The 17798-nt window shown below is 48.5% G+C and overlaps 1 protein-coding gene across 2 annotated transcripts in view; it reads left to right on the top strand.

Annotated features, from left to right (window-relative positions):
• Positions 1 to 17798, top strand: part of LOC133396356 (histone-lysine N-methyltransferase 2C-like) — a 75634-nt gene that overhangs the window by 27571 nt on the left and 30265 nt on the right. Inside the window, exons 16-41 of one of the 2 annotated variants that reach the window (XM_061666137.1) lie at positions 426 to 527; positions 757 to 882; positions 1077 to 1196; positions 2358 to 2459; positions 2537 to 2641; positions 2709 to 2890; positions 4832 to 4996; positions 5603 to 5712; positions 5800 to 5853; positions 6006 to 6108; positions 6669 to 6748; positions 6826 to 6936; positions 7361 to 7465; positions 7543 to 7631; positions 7702 to 7819; positions 9169 to 9246; positions 10313 to 10429; positions 10591 to 10623; positions 10712 to 10804; positions 10879 to 11151; positions 11950 to 12023; positions 12100 to 12300; positions 12468 to 12572; positions 13246 to 13714; positions 13798 to 14549; positions 17527 to 17748. In XM_061666137.1, the coding sequence (XP_061522121.1) occupies positions 426 to 527; positions 757 to 882; positions 1077 to 1196; positions 2358 to 2459; positions 2537 to 2641; positions 2709 to 2890; positions 4832 to 4996; positions 5603 to 5712; positions 5800 to 5853; positions 6006 to 6108; positions 6669 to 6748; positions 6826 to 6936; positions 7361 to 7465; positions 7543 to 7631; positions 7702 to 7819; positions 9169 to 9246; positions 10313 to 10429; positions 10591 to 10623; positions 10712 to 10804; positions 10879 to 11151; positions 11950 to 12023; positions 12100 to 12300; positions 12468 to 12572; positions 13246 to 13714; positions 13798 to 14549; positions 17527 to 17748 (4089 nt within the window). The remainder of the gene's footprint in view (positions 1 to 425; positions 528 to 756; positions 883 to 1076; positions 1197 to 2357; positions 2460 to 2536; positions 2642 to 2708; positions 2891 to 4831; positions 4997 to 5602; positions 5713 to 5799; positions 5854 to 6005; positions 6109 to 6668; positions 6749 to 6825; positions 6937 to 7360; positions 7466 to 7542; positions 7632 to 7701; positions 7820 to 9168; positions 9247 to 10312; positions 10430 to 10590; positions 10624 to 10711; positions 10805 to 10878; positions 11152 to 11949; positions 12024 to 12099; positions 12301 to 12467; positions 12573 to 13245; positions 13715 to 13797; positions 14550 to 17526; positions 17749 to 17798) is intronic. The other variant, XM_061666138.1, reaches the window with a different exon arrangement.

Genomic DNA, 17798 nt, shown 5'->3' with positions numbered 1-17798 from the left:
TGACAGAACGGCGGCATGTTTACGTCCAACCGTTCGTGGTACTAGTCGCTTGCTAGGCTACATAACATCGGCCGATACCAATCAGCCCTGTCAAATCGGTGTAAAGTCTAATAAATATCATCTAGACCTACTAAAATTAACACAAATAAACCAGCATACTATGTATGCATTTACTTTAAAAGTCTCACGTGGTTTATTATACTTGGTTTAAAAAAAAAACTCCAACAGCAATTTTGGGGGAAAAAATGTCTATAGTGTTGTGGGCAATTGTCAACTTTAATTTATTTTATTTTATTTTGCTAGATGCCGTGGGCTGTAGTTTGGACAGCCATGGCTTAGCCTTTCTGTCGCAGGTGATGAACTGTGTGAATTTCTCAGTAACACTGTGGCGTCTTCTCGTCTTTCTTTGGATGCTCGACTTGTAGACGCCTCCTTCCACGGTGATCCCGCTCACTCGTAAGATCGGCATGGGCAAGCCCGCCATCTCTAAAAGGAAGTTCTCACCCGGCAGGGCCCGGGTCAGGCAGGTACGTGACTTTGAGCATGGTGTGTGTGTGCGTAGCAGGACTGTACTAAAACGCTCCCTGACTGCATGCATGCATGCTGTCGTCAGAGTAACAGCACCTTCTTGTGTTTTCTTTTATGGCTGTTGCATTCATGTTCCTGCATTTTGCCCCCTTCCCCAACTTATTTTTCCTTCCTCCTGTCTTCTTTTCCCTGGCGTTCTCTTCGTCATCTTCTTCCTCCCTACCTTAGGGTTCGTGGTGGAGTAATGTCAGAGCGGTGAGCCCCCCCTCGTCCTCCCAGGACTCTATGGGCGAGGGGGGCCGGGAGAGCCCCAAGTTCCGTCAAGCGGACCCGCCCTTCTGGAGCATGAGAGTGGTAAAGAAGCGCGCTACCTAACCCTCATTGCCTTAACTAACCACCACTACACTTACCTCATGCTAACCCACCCGTCTGGCCTGTAAAGGGGTGCAAAACAAGCGCAGCCTAACTCCTGATGACTGTACTTGATGACGCAACGAATGAACGAATGTTTGAACCTGGTCCCTTAGTCCTGCTGTGCGCTTCGTCAGGGTCGCGGGTTGGGCTTTCCTGGGAGGAGGAGGTCCAGAGGAGGAGGTGTTGGAGGAGGACGAGGAGGACGTGGAAGGAGTCGAATTAAGACGCAGGACTATTTGTCGGTGTCACCAGCGGTAAGAGCCTACATACATTTGTACTTTCTTTTCCTTTTAGCTGTTCTGTTGGGATGCTTGGAAATGCAGTCTGGGGGGATCCGGATGCCTTTTCATGCTCGAACCCTTTTGCTTTGTTTGGGAGTTTGATATACTCCCTCAGTGCTTATTTGTATTGTGATGGATATTTATTGGAAATGCAGTCAGACAGAACCAGTTCTGAGAGGGGATAGCTAAAGAGAAAAGAGAACATTCATTCATTCATTCATTTTCCGTACCGCTTATCCTCACTAGGGTCGCGGGTATGCTAGAGCCTATCCTAGCTAACTGCAGGCGAGAGGTGGGTCCCACCCTGAACTGGTCGCCAGCCAATCGCAGGGCACATATAAACAACCATTCGCACTCACATTCACACCTAGGGGCAATTTAGAGTCTTCAGTTAAACTACCGTGGATGTTTTTGGGATGTGGGAGGAAACCAGAGTACCCGGAGAAAACTCATGCAGGCATGGCGAGAACATGCAAACTCCACACAGGCGAGGCCAGATTTGATTCCCGGTCCTCAGAACTGTGAGGCAGATGTGCTAACCAGGCGCCCACCATGCCGCCGAAAAGAGAACATAGCAAAAAAAACAAAAAACTGAACAAGAAGAATACGAAGCGGTTTATGACGACAGTAACATTACATAGGAGTTGGATTCTATATCTATTTTGAGGAGGAGAATTGCAGTGCAGTCTGTGTTCATTCGTTGTATTCCATTTTCAATTGGCTGCCAAAAATAAAATGGGAAAAGTGACTTATTCGTTTGTTTTTTAATCTAACACCAGCAAATACAACTTTTCAACATTCAATTTTAGTCTCAGGTCAAAATAGGTAAGTTTTCGCAGTCCTTACTGATTGTGGTGGCTGACCAATTCAATCCCGTGGTCAGCTTTTCAATTTCGTATTTTCGATTTGTACCCAAAATTTAAACATGAACAATCAGCCATTTTTTTCATTTATTTTTATATTCGATGGGGGAAAAAGTCACCTGATTTTTTTTGTTTTTTCAATGGGCAATTGAAACTGGACAGAATAAATGACACAGAGATTGATGGCTCCACCCTGTAAGGAAGGGATGCAACGAGTAGCAAATAGCACACGATAGGAGTCCTGAGTCTGGTACGTGTTGTGTCCTTGCAGTACGGCTTAGTGGAGTCCATCCCGCCCAAGCAAGAGGAGGAGAACTCCATGCACAACACGGTGGTGATGTTCTCTACATCAGACGTGTTCACGCTCAGACAGGTTGGTGCCAACAAAACACCACCCCGGGCAACTGGAGGTGCTGCCGAAAGTAACCTTGCTCCGTCGTTGTCGTGTAGGACATGTGCGTGGTGTGCGGCAGCTTCGGTCAGGGAGCAGAAGGTCGACTGCTGTCGTGTTCCCAGTGCGGCCAGTGTTACCACCCCTACTGCGTTAACGTCAAGGTGTTCGTCAGTCAAATGCTCCTCTTCCTGTCCCGCTGTCACTCTGAACGCTATCTGTTTTTCGCAGGTTACTCGTGTCATCCTGACCAAAGGGTGGCGCTGTCTGGAGTGTACGGTGTGCGAGGCATGCGGCGAGGCCACAGACCCCGGGCGGCTTTTGCTGTGTGACGACTGTGACATCAGCTACCACACGTATTGCCTGGACCCGCCCCTACACACCGTCCCCAAGGGGGCCTGGAAGTGCAAGTGGTGGGTGCGCTCATCAGTCACCTGCATGTGGCAAATCACCTTTTTGGATCCACTGGGATCTCAGGGGTTTTCCTAGCTGTGAACTTGAATTCATATAGAGCCTTTCACGGAACCCAAGGCCGCTTTACACTAAGTGCACAAACAAAAGCACAGAACAAAGGACACTAAACATCGAACACTGCGACAAAAAAGTGAGTTTTGAGTTTTAGTTTAAAAGTGTCCGGCGATGAGGGATTGTGGATCTCAGAGGGGAGAGAGTTCCAGAGGGCGTGGGCTGCCACACTGAAGGCTCCAGCCCCATAGGTCCGCAGGCAGATGCAAGCAATGGAGAGGAGACCAGAGTTGGAGGACCTCAGGTCCAGGTAAGGGGGTTATGGGTGGGGAGGTCTAACAGGTACTGGGGGGCTGGCGTTTGTAGGCGAGGAGCAGGATTTTTGTATGTTATGCGGGACCTGACCGGGAGCCAGTGGAGATGGCTGAGTGTAGGAGTGATGTGCTGCCAGGGCTTGGGTGCGAATGAGGACCCTAGCAGCTGAGTTTTGGGCATACCGGAGCCTGCCCAGGGCTTTTCTGGGTAGCCCGAACAGGACTCTGTTACAGTAGTCCAGGTGGGATGTGACAAATGCATGGATGAGGGTCTCGGCAATTGAGTCTGGAGATGTTTTGAAAGTGGAAAAGGCATATTTGGTGATGGTTTTGATGTGGAAGTGAAAGGAGAGAGTGGAGTTCATGATGACATCCATGTTCCGGACGTCAGTGGATGGAGAGCTGGAACAGCCGTCGATGTTGAGGAGGACATCTCCAACCTTCCCGTCGGAGCCACAACCATGAGCTCAGTATTGTTGCTTTTGAGTCTGAGAAGGTTTGATCAAATCCAGGTTTTTATTTCACAGAGGCAGTTGACAAGGGCCTGGGAGGAAGGTGGGTGGATGGTCTGGTGGAGAGCTAAAGCTGAGTGTCGTCAGCATAGCAGTGGAAGTTGAGGCTATGGTGGCAGCGGTGTTGGGAAAGTTCATTTTTCTATGTGAACTAGTTAAACGTTCAGTTCACCGTTCCAAAAATGAACTCGTTCAGTTCATAATTCAAAATTTACAACTAAGGTTCATTTCATTTCATCTTCCGTTCCGCTTATCCTCCCTTGGGTCGCGGCGTGCTGCAGCCTATCCCAGCTATCTTCACACGAGAGGCAGGGTACACCCTGAACAGAGCACATATAAAAAAACAACCATTCGCACTCACATTCACACCTACGGGCAATTTTACAATCTTCAATTAACCTACCACGCATCTTTTTGGGATGTGGGAGGTAACCGGAGTGCCCGGAGAAAACCCGCACAGGCACGGGGACAACATACAAACTTCACACAGGCGAGGCCGGATTTGAACCCGGGTCCCCAGAACTGTGAGGCAGATGTGCTAACCAGTCGTTCGCCGTGCCGCATCAACTAAGGTTCGCCATTCTGAGCACACCCCGAATTCTCAAGCAGCTGCGACGTGCCTGCCATGAATGGCGGCTGTGGCCGCACCGAATGTCTTGCCAAATCCAGCGTTTATCCACCGACATATGAAGGCTCGTATACTGGATCGTGTGTTCAGATGGGTTTTTCCTGTTGTTAATTCGCATGTATTAACGAAAGCGCAGCCTCAGCTCCTCTCTCTCCACGACGTCGGCGTGCAAGTGAGAAAACACTTCGCTGATATCCGATTGGAGAGAACCGAGCGTCCGCCCGAAAGTCGCATAGGGTTATAAATCTGTATTAGATTTCAAGGCAAATCACATGTGTACAGTGTACAGTAAAGGGCTTTTCCTGTGATTTTTGTTGTTTACACTTAATAAAGGCACATCGAACAAAAATCCGATATGAGGTGTCCACTGTGAACAAGGCCTAAGTGTGTGTGTGTGCGTGCGTGTGTATGTATGTGTGTGTGTTCGCTCCACAGGTGCGTGTGGTGTGTCCAGTGTGGCTCAGCCTCGCCCGGGCTGTGCTGTGATTGGCAGAGTAACTACAGCCGCTGCGGACCCTGCGCCAGTCTCACCTGCTGCCCCCTCTGCCAGAGAGCTTACACCAATGATGACCTCATTCTGCAGTGTCAGCAGTGTGACCGGTAACACACACGCACATACCTTTTTTGCTCCGTTACATCAAGGCTTCTCAAACTTTTTGGGTCCAGGGACCTCTTACAGGAAAGTTAGTTTTATTTTCAAGGACCCCTTCTTTGTTTTTGGACATTTAAACCTAACTATTCATGAGCTTTTTTAATAGAAAGGAACTTAATCAAATTAAACTTAATTTACATTTATCTGTTGTCGCTCGCTAGAAATGTGCACGCTAAAAGGTGATATACGACAGATTTATGTGCTGATACGGCACAATCATATCAGAGCTTTTAAGCGGCTTCCAAAATAAGATGCGGAGGACCACAGTAATTGGTTGAGGTCGTATGTTTGTTTTATCAGCACGTCAGTCGCCATATGTAGGTATGCACTTTTTTTTTTTTTAATGATAAAACAGAATAATTTGTCAGTAATTATTTTGCGGACCCTTAAGTTACCACTCGTGGACCCCCAGACTTCCAAGGACCTGAGAAAAGTTGCGTTGCAAAAAGCTTGCAAAATGTGTGGGGCTCAAAATGAATGAAGCGCTTGATTGCGATGCTCATCTTTTACCCTGACGTCCTGTCTGTCTGGCGTACGTGTGTGTGCGGGTGTAGGTGGGTGCATGCAGTTTGTGAGGGTCTGACCACTGAAGATGAGGTGGAGATCACTGCTGATGAAGGTTTCGACTGTTCACTGTGCAGAACACACAGTCACATCCCCTACGGTAACACACACACACACACACACACACACACACACACAGTCACTTGATTGGCTGTCTTGTGACGGCGGACTGGCGGGAATGTTACAGGGAGGCTGGACAATTTAGACATGGCTCAGATCCTCTCCAGGAGCCGAGAAGCAGGTGCGTTCATATGACTGTCAAAATATCGTCTTTCCTGTCTTCTCCTTCCTCCTCCTCCTCTTCATCATCACACAAATATAGATGACATGAAATTATAGGATGTATAGGATGTTGATCAATATGAGATTAAATGTGGTTGTGTGCGTGTGCAGACACGAAGACGTACAGTCAGGACGGAGTATGTCTGACCGAGTCGGGCCTCTCTCAACTCCAGTCTCTGGTTGAACCCTTGACCTCTGCACGCAGGTACCGCAGGTGAGCGACATCACTTGAGACAAAAAGTGCAAGTCGTGAAATGTGTTAAGTCATCAATTAAGAAAGTAACGTGTCGGGTACACCTCAAATGTTCTTTTTATTTATTTATTTTTTTATGTTTTTGTTCTGTGGGGGGGGACTGCTGTTCAGTCTTATAAATGGTAAATAATTGTGATTTCATATTACTAATATACAAAAGCATGAACTAGTGTCTCCCAACGAGCAGGATTTTAGACATTTTCGCATGTTACATACATGAAATAATTTTTAGATTTGTCCTGTGTTGAAATCCCTCCCTATTCACTATGTAGTGAGTTGGCCATTTTGGAGTTCTGTTGGAATGTGTCGTAAGCAGTGGTGCAAGTAACGTTATTTTTTGCCAAGTTTAGGTAGAAGGAAATGAGTGCATCACTGCGTTCGAAATCAGACATCCTCCCCTACTCCCTCATCACTACAAAGTGATTTCAAATAGACATTTTACGAAACTCTCGCTCGATATATAAAATGTTTATGTCAACTGAGACAGAGAGAGTGCTGATCTGCCATTTCCTGTCCATCAGGTGCAAACCCAAACTGAAGCTGAGGATCATTAACCAGAACAGCGTGTCTGTTCTGCAGACCCCGCCCCACCCGGACACAGGTTTTATACACACACACACCGTTGTGTGAATGTGTGTTTTTATGAATGAATGTGTGTGTGTGTGTGCGCGCACACAGGTCACTTGGAGTGTGACCTCAAGTCCGACTCAAGCCCCGAGAGAGAGCATGTCCCTGAGGATGATGTCAGCAAAGACTTGGCGAAGAGGAAGAGGAAGCCATACAGGCCAGGTGAGGAAAACCAAGACGTAGCCATAAACGTGGTATATCTACATAGATGTAGAAACATAGACGCTGGCGTGAGCGCTCAGTCATAGGGTATGTGGACGCCGCATTGGATGTGGCGAAGTGGAACAACGGGTGCCTCAATCATGTGCAGCTTGGAAGTGGCTGTTTACGGTCAAAGCCAAATCTCACGGGATTAAGACATTGGATTTGGCTGTTATAACAGAGATACAGAAAGACTGGAAGAGTTACAGAAAGGGTTTCAATTGGACATGCTTGGCAATTGAGGGGGGGGGAAATGCTTGTGAATTTTGCCAAACTTTGACATGAAGTGTCTGTGCACATACGTGTGTGGATACAGCTGTTTAAGACACACACGCCGTCTTTGTGGTCATCATCGTGATTGCGGTGCTAACGGTCCGTCTGTCAGGTATCGGAGGCTTCATGGTGCGGCAGCGAGGCGGGAAGGCGGGAGCCGGCGCCATTAAAGTGTGCAGCGGGAAAGATTCAAGTGAGATGCTGCAGGCAGACGAAGGTGATGCTCGTTAACGTCCGCATACTCCTTCACCGTCTGCATCCCGCTTTTCATCCTCTTCCTCATCATCCTCGCAGATGGAGCCGAGCAGATCGTGGACAAGGTGAAGAAGCGATACAGAAAGAAGAAGACAAAGCTAGAGGAGGCCTTCCCGTCTTATCTACAGGTAACACGCACTTTTCTGTAGACCCGCAGTCGCAGCATTCTGATTGGCTGTCCTGCTTGCCCACTTCAAGGAAGCGTTCTTTGGTCGGGATCTTCTGTATCGCATTCGTCAGGTGGACCCGGGAGCGGTTGATGGAAAAGGCCCCACCCCCTCAGAAAAACCAATGGACAGAAAGCAGGAAAGACTTCGTGAGTGGTTTGAGTTATTTTTATCCCCCCCACCCCCACCCAGACGTTCATTTCCTTCATTATGTTACCTTTCGTTTGTCTCCACTATGTGACGTCATTATGACATCCGTGTGACGACACGAGGCTGTGTTGGGAATCATTCACTCATGACCATCTCCCTAATTTCTATTTAACAGATTTTGACAGCATGGACTATATAGTTGATTAATGAGTCCGATGTAAAATAGTTTTGGAACACTGTTAATGACGTCGTTGGCGTCGCATAATTACAATGTACTGCATCGTCAGCTGGTTGTACGTTGGGTCCACCAACCTGTACGGCTTCAGTAATAAATATTGAACAACTATATCTGTCTATAGTGCAACAATACACGTACAGTATATTTATGTATATATGTACTTAATGTCCATCAGAGCAAGATATTTTCGTGGCACAACTCGTGAATTTGTCTCGTGCCAAAAATCAAACAATACCGCAAACAGAAAATAATTTTTTTGTATCTATACCAGAGATGCTGTTGTTTAATCAACAACTAATCAATTATCAAAGTAATTGACCATTTTAGCCTCATAAAAAGATTTTCCAATTTCTATCGTCCTCCTTGAAAGCAGACTGATTTCTCTTTGTGTTGAATCCAAATAAGACATTTGCAAACATCTCCTTTTACTTTGGAAAACAATCATCAACATTTTTGCCGATTGTCTGACGGATGTTGCGGACCAAACCTGGAACTGAATCATCATCAATTTGTGGATAAATAATCGTCAGTTGAATCGAATAGGAAAAGACTAGTTAGTCTCAGCCGTAGTGTGAGTAAGGTTTACTTGACGTAGTTGAACCTGACGGCGCCTCAGAAGTGGACATCAAACTTGTCGCCCTTCATGTGCATGAATCAGTCGGTCTCACGTTCCAAAATGTTAACGAGTACATCATCACTCCCTCTTGTCATATTCCTTCATGGTTGTTCATTTGGTTTTGTTTCATCACCAAATAACCAACAATAATCACTTAATAAACAATTATTGGGGGGGGGGGGGGGGGGGGGGATTACTTTAATGCAAAATGTTTTATCCAGTTATTGGATTAATTGATAGAGTAATTCTAAAATATTCGATAGCTGCATCCCTAATCAGCACAGTGCATCCTGGGAAATATTGCTTTTCTAGTGACCATCGTTGTTTGCTATTTTTCAAGATGCATTGTGGGATACTTTGAGGGCACAAACACCTACACATTCAGACAGCGCTACCAAACTGTCGACTCACTATATAGCAGTTAGGGTGGATTCCCAACACAGCCGACATCATTGTGAGCCGACTGCGCTGACGTCATTGTGACATCGTTGCAGCGTTGTCGGATGACGCGCTGGTGGATCTGCGTGACGTTCTCTACACGCACCCTCACATTCTGGCCACGGGACACGCAGGTACGAGGGGCGCTCGCCGTCATCTTTTCGCCGCCCCTTTCCTCTCTTCATTCCTCCTTATGAAACCTAACAAAACAAAACCTTGAGCTTGTCAATGATCAAAATACACAATTCTCTTATTGGGCTTTCGGGTGAAATTTCAGGATGAGCCTAAAATGCACTCTAACTTTCACAGGTCAACTTCATTTGACCTTGTGTAAACTTTTATCATTCACTTGTCTAACTGTTCTCAATGTTTTACTGCTTTTTGCGCAATTTGCCGAACGGCAAAATTCGCATCAGTTGTTTGATCCGTGGATGGAAAAATAATACATGAAGATACAAATAAAATAATAATAACAATACGTTGCCGTGTTCATCATGCATTTGAGATCAAAAGACCGAGACGACGCCTAACAATTGCTCAGCAGTACGTGGCTTCAAACAGGAAGTGGCTACTGAGCTTAGTGTTACAAAGTGTCATCAGCAGAGACTGGAAAAGTCACAGAAAGGTGTCGACGTGGACGTCCTTGGAACACTTCATGGCTCAAACACCTGTTGTGAAATTTGTTGGTGAACGGCAAGTTGTGTAAAAGGCACTGAAACATTTGGGCATTCAAAGGTTTCCATAAGGTCAAATGAAGTTGACCTGCAAAGTTCGCTTCAGATAGAATCTCGGTGTGTGCTCTCTGATTGGTCGCTTTGGATAGAATTTTGGTGTCTGCTCCCTAATTGGTGGATTGAGATAAAAAGTTGGACAATCTGGTGAGTGGGTTTGTCTTGTAGCCCCAGGAAATCCGTGTCTCCTCTTGCTCCTCCCCTTCCTGTCAGGTTGTGCGAGGTTTAGATTTATCGGTTGGTCGTGTTCAGACTTGTGCTGGGCCCGTATGGTCTCTTTTGTCGTGGTCCGTCTCTGGCTAGCTGTCGGCTGGCGATGACTGGCGGCTTTCTTTTGAGGAGCTTCACTGGATCCTTGACATGAAAGCACACACAAACGCTTTCATGACAACGCGTAGATGCAGAGTCTTCCTGCTCTTCTTCCTCCTCCTCCCCACCTGACCGAGCAAATGTCGGTGTTGTCTCTCAGCTGGCCCCTTGCCGACCTCTGAGCTGACAGGAAGTGGCGGGCAGGCTCAGAGAGCGTTGCACGAAGAGCCTCTGGACGCCATCTTAAACCCCGAGCTGGACAAGATGGTGACAGACGGTGAGTTCAATGTCCGATGCTCGCGTCCACGTGACATTTGTCCTTCAAAGTGGACATTTGCAGGGAGACGGCGATTGGGGAAAAAGCTGTCCCTGAACCTGTTTTTTGACGGCTCTTATTTATTTATGTATTTATTTATTTTTCTTTTTGGGTCGTTCCAGGTGCCATCCTGAGCAAATTGTACAAGATTCCAGGTACGAGCCCTCAAGCGTCATCTCAACTGCACCACACAGCACACATTTCCGCAAGGTGCTTACACTTGTTGTCTTGACGTGCGCGCAGAGCTGGAAGGGAAGGACGTGGAAGAACTTTTCACTGCTGTACTCAGCCCGGACGCCAGCGAGCAACACAACCAACACACACACACTGCAGCAGGTGGCAAGCCGCACACAGGTACACGCACACGCAGGTGGAGGGCATGTTGCTGACTGCGGCGTGTGTCTCAGCAGGTGTCGGCGCGTTTCCTCGTCTGGCGCTACTGAACGGCCTGGCGGGCCGCGCCCCCGACGTAGACGTGATGCCGGGGGGGGGCTTCTGTGGTGCCACCCCTTGCCTGCTCCCAACCAATCAGGCGGCGGGGGAGGGCGAGCATGACGCCATGTCGACGGCTCAGAGGAGCATGTTGAAGTGGGAGAAGGAGGAGGCTCTGGGGGAGCAGGCCACAGTTGCGCCTGTGCTCTATTGCAATACCAACTTCCCCCATCTGAGGGAGCAGTACCCTGGTACGCACACAGCCAACATGGCAAATGATTTTCGGAGCTAACACAAGTTTACATGACAAACACAACAAATGATGTGTACTGTACGTGTGTACCACTTACTTTCATGAACGTGATGTTAAATAGGGATTGTCCTGCCTCAGATTGCGATCATTGCTGCACATGTGCATGCTGTGCACCCAATGGCTGAAACAAACACTTTCTCTTGGAAATGTACATGCATTCTGTTGCTTTTTAATATTTTGTATAGCACTCATCACCGCCTCGCCTTAAGAGTTACTCCATTTTGTTTTTGCCCTCTAAAACACCCAAAGAACAAGGTGTAATGCTCCTTTAAGATATACTTTTTCTCTGAAAAATGAAATGTTTGGTAATAAAAGAAACTATTTATCGCAAGTGATGTACATAGCGCACTGGGTACAGTCAGTGAATGGGAGTGAGGCAGACTCCCCAAATATCCTCTATTCTCTTTGTAGCAGTCAGCTTCTTCCTTGAACATCACATTATGGTTTTATGGTTTAATAATACATACCGTACAATATGCTGTACTTGGAGCCTCAAAACCCAATAGAGGGTCGCAGTTTTCCGTTGCAGTGTGTCGGTAGATCAAGTCAGTCAGCGTGCGTGTGTGAGTCACCATCTGTCATTTCTTGTGTTGGTCCATTCCAGTCGGTTTCGAGCGACTTGCACGCTGTGCGGCCTGCAACGGGTTTAAGATGCTTGTGAACGTCTTGATGAATGTTGACATCAGCACTTCAATACTTCGCTTAGGTCGATGTTTTCTGTCTGTCTGTCTGTCAGAGTGGTCCACAAGAGTGAAGCAGATTGCCAAGCTCTGGAGGAAGGCCAGCTCTCAGGACAGAGCGCCTTACGTGGTAAGTGCATCATCGCCGCCATCATCGTGGCGGTCGCGCCGACATCTGCGTGTCCTGACGATGTCTTGTCTTGCAGCAACATGCGCGGGACAACCGTGCGGCTCAGCGCATCAACAAGGTCCACATGTCCAGCGAGCCCCCGAAGCGTGCACAACCCTCCCAGCCGCCGCCCCTTCAAGGACCGTACGACGCCGTCTCCCTGGACGCAGACTTGGCGCTGAAGGACCCGCTCAGGCCCAGAGAGTCGCAGCAGGAGCAGGAGTGGAAGTTAAGACAGGTGAGTTAGTTTGTTGCTCCGTTGTGGTGGGGTGCTGTTGTTTCCATGGTAACCACAGGGCTGCATGTCAGCGGGATGGTGATGACGATGATGCTGATGATTGTGTGAATGGTGTCGAGCGTCGCTCCCGCCTCCTCTACTAATGTCTCTGATGTGTCATTGAAAAGGGAGAGGTAAAAGACAGATGGCGAGCCGGTAAGAAGAGGCAGGAAAATACAGATAAAGATTGTCCCTTCCAGGCATCTCTAGCAGGAGGTGGCAAAGAGGCTCCGGTAAGCTCTCAAGGTCAACCTCTTCCTGATGAGGTCAACCTCTTCCTGACGTCCTGCATCCATGACCCCCTGAAATCCTCTTCCTGTCCGGGCGGGGAGGCGGACAGCAGGGCTGATTACTGCAGAGCCGCACCGCTCGCTCTCATTGGTCACCTGCATCACGTTACTCCAAATGCCCTCCATCTGCATGACTCGCCGCTACGGCGGCTGTGCGGTAATCACCGGGTCGCTAGTTGAATTCCCCGAGCCGACTCCCACACTGGCAACCCCGCCCCATGACATGCGGATTTCAGGTTCATGGATGCAAGTGACAGTCGAGTTTCTCGGTCAGAGCGACCTCTTACAAGCCCGTGAAGACGTGTCGTGATGAAGCTGTGAGCCGGCCGTGTCCACGATGCGCGCGGCTCCACTTCATTACGTGTTACATACGGGGGAGGGAGGGGGGGTACTCCACCTGTGAGCAGGACCACCCGCCAGGATTGTCTTCGGCTCCACATCCTGCCAGAGTGATGTCATGTTCATGCATACGCGCACTCACACTCAAGAAGTTGGGGATCTTGAGGGGTGGCGATCGAAGCTGGGGTCTTTTAGCTAGCAGGTTGAAAGCTGCCGTGTTTGTCCACCTGACGCTGATGTGTCCCCACCCCTTTGCCGCTCTGTCTTGTGTCCTCAGCAAATGCGTCAGAAGAGCAAGCAGCAGGCCAAGATGGAAGCCACCCAGAAGCTGGAGCAAGTGAAGAATGAGCAGCAGCGGCAGCAGCTCTCAGCAAATCAGCAGCCGGACGTGTCGCCAGACGTTCAGGCCCGACAGAACCTCCTCCAAGGCTCGTCATTGGCTGACAACGTGTTCCTCAGACCGCAAGTCCCGCCGCCTTCTGGCTACTCCTCGCTTCCTCACTCCCCCCACTCCCCTCACTCCTCCTCCCCCCTCCAGCAGCCCCCGTCCTCCCCCCAAGTGTTCTCCCCTCCTTCGTCCCGCCCCACGTCACCCTGGGACCCCTACAGTAAGCCGGCGGGAACCCCTCGGCCCGCCTCCATTCAGCGCTGCCCCCTGCTCAGCGTCTCCCCCGCCCTGGGTTCTCCCGCACCCTCGCCAGACTCGAAAGCCTCTGATGCTTCAAGGACCCTCGCACCCCAGCCAGGTAACCTGTCCCCCCATCCCCACGGTGTCTCCCTCCAACCATGTCCTGCCTCTGACGGTCTCTAGTTTTTTCCCCCCATTCAGGCCTGCAGCACAGCAGAGCGGCTATGAAGAGCCCCCCCTCTGGCTCCCAGGTGTACCACAGGTCTCAGGTCCAAGGGGGGGTGTTTAAAGCCCCCATGCCCCCCCAAACCCAGCTGCAACAGGAGTTGTTTGGCACCAGGAGGGACCCGTCCAGACCCGCAGACCTCAGCCTCCCTCAGCCTCAGGATCCCGCCTTTCATTCTGGCCTGGGCTCCCCTCAGCGCAGCCCTTACGCCCCCACACTAGGGACCCCCAGAGTTGACAATAGCCAGCAGATGGCTGAGCCCATCGTCCAGCAGTCCTCTTTGCCTTCCCAGCCCTCACACGATGCCTACACCAACTCTCCAACTTCGGGCCCACATAGTGACAGCTTGTACCTCCCGAACACCAACCCGAGCCTAAGCACGTCACCCGCGCTGTGCCTCGACCACTTGAAGATGGTGACCGGCCGCCGCCCGTCCCCTTCCCATCCCGCATTGGACCCCTACTCTTCAAACACTGGCACGCCACGCCCCTCGGTTCTCGAGCGCTTCCCGCGATCGCCGGGTGGCACGCTGACCTCCGACCCCTACGCCAGAGCCCCCGGTACCCCGCGCCCCTCGTCGGACCCTTACGTCCAGCAACCCCCCACCCCCCACCCTCAGAAAGCGGCCGAAACTTTTGGCCAGGCCCAAGTGGAGAGCTTCACTCCTCAACTTGGGAGATCTTCTATTTGTCGGGACCTTGGTGGCGGGACGGTGACTCATAAGCAGGTAATGGGAGCTCCAGCTCTTTTCTCATCGCTCTTTATCTCATCTCATCTCTTCATCTCATTTTGCTTCATCTCTCCTCATCTCACCTCATTACCTCAAACTCAAAACACCATTTCGGGGAGAAAGAAAAACAACCTTAAAATGGACTGACCCCCCCCTTCCAGGATGACCAGGCTGCAATTTTCATTATGATGGCAAAATTCTTTACAATGCTCAACATCTCATCTTTCTTCACCATCTCCTCCCTCTCCACCTGCCCTCATTTCTTCATCCCACCTCATCTCCCTTCATGTCTCGTCATCTCCTCAGCTCACCTCCTCTCTCTTCATCTCACCTCGTCTCTCCTAATCTCTTCAGATCACCTCGTCTCTCCTAATCTCTTCAGCTCACCTCGTTTCTCTTCACCTCGCCTCGTCTCGCCTCTCTGGGTCTCTCCTCATCTCTCTTCGGCTCATCTCACCTAATCTCTCTTCATCTCTCCTCATCTCTCTTCATCTCATCTGTCATGCGGCCTGTCAACAACAGCCACGTTTCGTTTTGATGCCACTTCCGGGTGGAACTGTTGGTAAACAAATTGACCTGACCAAAGCAAAGTGATGAAGAAAATAGGGAAATGGACTTTATGCATGCAACACCCATTTGTGGTACGGTGCCGTGCTAACTTCCGGTCGCCGGTCGAATGCAGAGTGACAATGAGGGAAGCATGTTGCAAATCAAAACCGTGTGTGATGACACTATTTATATCCAGTCCCCTCTTAAAGTATTGGAACGCCAAGGTCAATTCCTTTGTTTTTGTTGTATACTGAAGACATTTGGGTTTCAGATCAAAATATGAATAGGAGACAAATGTTTAGCATTCCAGCTTTTATTTCATGGTATTTTGTATCTAGTTGTTCAACAACTTAGGACAGAGCACCTTTTTGTTTGAAGCCACCCATTTTTATTTAAAAGTATTGGAACATGTGACTGATGGGTGTTTCTAGTTGCCTTTTAGATTGATTTCTTTAACATTAGATAGTGCTTGTTTTTGGCTTTGGGTGTCACGTGTGAATACTGCATTTGCTGTTAAGAAAACATGAAGACCAGAGAGCTGTCTATGGGAGAAAAGCAAACTATTTTGAAGCTGAGAGAACAGGGAAAATGGATCAGCGCTATTGCACAAACATTGTGCATAGCCAATACAACAATTTGGAATCTCCTGAAAAAGAAAAACTACCGGTGTACTGAGCAACAGACATCGAACAGGTTGGCCAAGGGTATGGACAGGAGTTGATGACAGAAACATTGTGAGAGCTGTGAAGAAACGCTCAAAGACAACAGTCAGTGACATCACTGCCAACCTCCACATGGCATGGGTGAAGCTATAACAATCCACTGTTTGAAGAAGACTTCGAGAGGAGAAATATACAGGCCATACCACAAGATGCAAACCATTCATTCGCAAAAACAATCGGAAGGCCAAATTGGATTTTGCAAAGAAGTACAGAGATGAGCCACAAAGGTTTTGGAACAAAGTTTTATGAACTGATGAGACCAAGATTAACTTTTACCAAAGTGATCGAAAGGCCAAAGTATGGAGAAAGAAAGGATCTTCTTATGATCCAAAACACACAAGCTGATCTGTGAAGCATGTTGGAGGTAATGTCATGGCTTTAACCCAATAGAGCATGCGTTTTACCTCCTGAAGAGGAGACTTAAGGAAGAAACCCACAGAAACAAACAAGAACTGAAAGAGGCTGAGGTAAAGGCCTGACATTTCAAATGAAGAATGCAACAGTCTGGTGAAGTCAATGGGTCACAGGCTTGATGCAGTTATTGGAAGTAAGGGTTAGGCCACCAAATATTCAATGTTATTCTCTCTAAGTATTTTTCCACCAGATGGGATCCTAGTAGCATGTAATTTATGGACACGGCTAACTCGTACCCCACCTAATCCTTCCACGGAAAATGCTTAATAAGGTGCCGTGCATATGGTCCCTTGGCTTTCAAGATGATTTTAGCCTTCTCTCTCTGTCATCGGGTTTCAATCCCTGGCCCCGCCTGTGTGGAGCTTGCATGTTCTCGCCAGGCCTGCGTGGGTTTTCTCCAGACACTCCAGTTCCCTCCCACATCCCAAAAACATGCATGGTAGGTTAATTGAAGACTCTAAATTGTCCGTGGGTGTGAATGTGAGTGCGAATGGTTGTTTGTTTGTATGTGCCCTGCGATTGGCTGGCAACCAGTTCAGGGTGTACCCCGCCTCCTGCCCGATGACAGCTGGGCTAGGCTCCAGCGCTCCCACGACCCTAGTGAGGATAAGCGGCTCAGATGATGGATGGATGGATGCTTGAAAGGTCGACTGAATGGCAATTATATTTGACATTACAACAAGTAAACCGAACATTTAAAAATAGATGTGATGGAAATTCAGACATGACTAACATGGTCATTGAGAGATTGGCTAATTAATTACATTTTCTGTTGCTCATTAATTTAATTTTCTGTTGCTCGGATGAATGGCACAGACATTTTCTTTTGACGCTGAAATGCATATAGTGGGCTGTGGCGCTGACGTTAGCTAGCAGGCTTGCTATGATTTCTTTTTTTTTTTTTTTGCGTAAATGACTCAAAAAATGTTTTCTGCGTACTGTACATGTGCGAAAATGCTTTCCATAAACCTGATGGTTTGTTTGTCCCATTACTATTACACACTCCCCCGGCATTCTTGTGAGACTCTCTGTACAGCTACTTACAATATCAGCTCCATTTACCCTCCTCACCACGTTCTGCTGGATTCATTAATTATTTTTTTTATGATTTAAAAAAGGGAACCTTCCGGGTATAAACGGTGGCACAACCCCAAACACAAGTTTTTGTCCTGTTTTTCACTTCAAGTACAAGGTACTCAATCACTATGTGCCACCCGGAAGCACCCTAGCACCTATTGTTTTGCAAACGCTGATGTGAGGTCTCTTCTCCTTCCCTTTGTTCTTGTCAGTCGCCACAGCAGGACTCCTTTCCCAGGACCCCTGCGAGTAGCCAGACCCCAAAGCACCTTGGGGCATCTGACGACAGATTCTCATCAGGTCACGTCACCTGCGGACCCACCCAGATGGACAAGATGGCAGCAAATGACATGGTGGCAGTAGGTGTGACTTCTTTAGAAGGACCACTGTGCCTGCTTCCACAGCTTGGTGACTCAGAGGAGAAACTGAAACAGGTAGGACTGCAGTTATGGAAAAGTTTTTTTTTGTTTTTTTTTTTCTTCTT

The sequence above is a fragment of the Phycodurus eques genome, chromosome 21 (genome assembly GCF_024500275.1).
Source record: "Phycodurus eques isolate BA_2022a chromosome 21, UOR_Pequ_1.1, whole genome shotgun sequence".
NCBI classification, from domain to species: Eukaryota; Metazoa; Chordata; class Actinopteri; order Syngnathiformes; family Syngnathidae; genus Phycodurus; species Phycodurus eques.
Note: the sequence above shows the minus strand (reverse complement) of the source record. Positions and strands in the feature narration are given on the sequence as shown.